A 1,306-nucleotide genomic window follows, 5' to 3' on the forward strand; every position below is an offset into this window, starting at 1 on the left:
GCGAGCGTCCCCGTCCGGCGTGGGCGTCGGGGCAGCTGCGCCCGTGGCCAACATTCTCCTCCCCGCAGTTCTACGACGCGCCCTACGAGTACGAGCTGATGCTCAAGTGCCTGAACATCGTGTTCACGTCCATGTTCTCCATGGAGTGTGTGCTCAAGATCGTCGCCTTCGGGGTGCTGGTAGGCGCCACTCCTGGGCCGTGTCATCCGAGAGGGGCCCTGGGGGCTCCTTGTTTGGAGCTGGAACTCCCCGAGCCCCAGAGCGCAGACGACCCTGCGGGGGCCCCATCACCCGAGTCTGTGCCCCGGCCAGCTCCGGGGGCAGGTTCCCCTCGGGGCACGTGGCTCTCAGCTCTGCCCCTGCCCAGCCTGGTGTCTGTGGGCCAGGCCTGCGCTGTCCCCCTGGGGTGGCCCATCAGCTCCTGGCCCGTCCTGACTAGGCCCTCCTGGCGCCCCCGGCAGAGCCCCAGCCCCGGCACTGACCGCCCTTCTCTCTCTAGAACTACTTCCGAGACGCCTGGAACGTCTTCGACTTCGTCACGGTGCTGGGCAGCATCACCGACATCCTCGTCACGGAGATCGCGGTGAGTGCTCCCCGTCCCGAGGCTCCTGCGAGGCCTCCCTCGGGGCGGCAGGGCGCTCTCCACGGGCGGAGCTGGGCGCAGGGGTCGCCCCAGCAAGTGCTTGCTCTTGGGTGAGACACCGTCCCCAGCACGTCCGGCGGCGGCTCATGTCACACCAGCAGGAGGACGAGAGCCCTTACGTGTGTGTGACGCGTGGCCCCAAACTCAGAACCAGGACGAGCTCAGACCTGAAAGCCCAGGTGTGTTTTCTGTGGAAAGCGGGACAGTGGTTCTCCGTCATGGTCTGTGCCCAGCGCTGGCCGTGCTGGGCGGACCTGCGCTGAGGGCTGAGCCAGGAGCGCGTTTCTGAGCACAGCCCTCGGCGTTAGTGAAACAGCAGGTTCTCCGGGAGCTGACGTGACGTGGGCTCTTGTACGCGTGCCTGCGTGGGAGGCGTTCCCGCCCCAGCCGCAGAGAGAGCTGGGGGTGGGGCGAGGGGAGGAGTGGAAGTGCCAGGTCTAGAGCCCAGGACAGGGCAGGTCTCAGACCCCAGGAGAGGCGGCTCCCAGCCCCAGGGGCCAGGTTGGAGGGACAGCGGGGGCCTCACCATGAGGCCGTGCCGCTCTGCCCACCTCACGTGTTCACCTCATCGATTCCGGGGTGGGGCTGGCCACCCTGCAGGAGGAGAGGGCTGGGGGGAGCCAGAGCCCCCACATCCGATGGGCCTGAGCTGGGCGGTGCCCA

The 1,306-nt window shown here is 68.1% G+C and overlaps 1 protein-coding gene across 1 annotated transcript in view; it reads left to right on the plus strand.

The window, feature by feature from the left end:
* The window catches only part of CACNA1B (calcium channel, voltage-dependent, N type, alpha 1B subunit), a gene marked incomplete at its 3' end in the record, with an annotated part of 138,429 nt that overhangs the window by 108,362 nt on the left and 28,761 nt on the right, over positions 1-1,306 (plus strand). The window contains exons 33-34 of the mRNA XM_014529697.1: positions 69-179; positions 500-589. Of these exons, the coding sequence (XP_014385183.1) occupies positions 69-179; positions 500-589 (201 nt within the window). The remainder of the gene's footprint in view (positions 1-68; positions 180-499; positions 590-1,306) is intronic.

This window comes from Myotis brandtii, unplaced genomic scaffold, assembly GCF_000412655.1.
Source record: "Myotis brandtii unplaced genomic scaffold, ASM41265v1 scaffold691, whole genome shotgun sequence".
In the NCBI taxonomy this organism is placed as follows: Eukaryota; Metazoa; Chordata; class Mammalia; order Chiroptera; family Vespertilionidae; genus Myotis; species Myotis brandtii.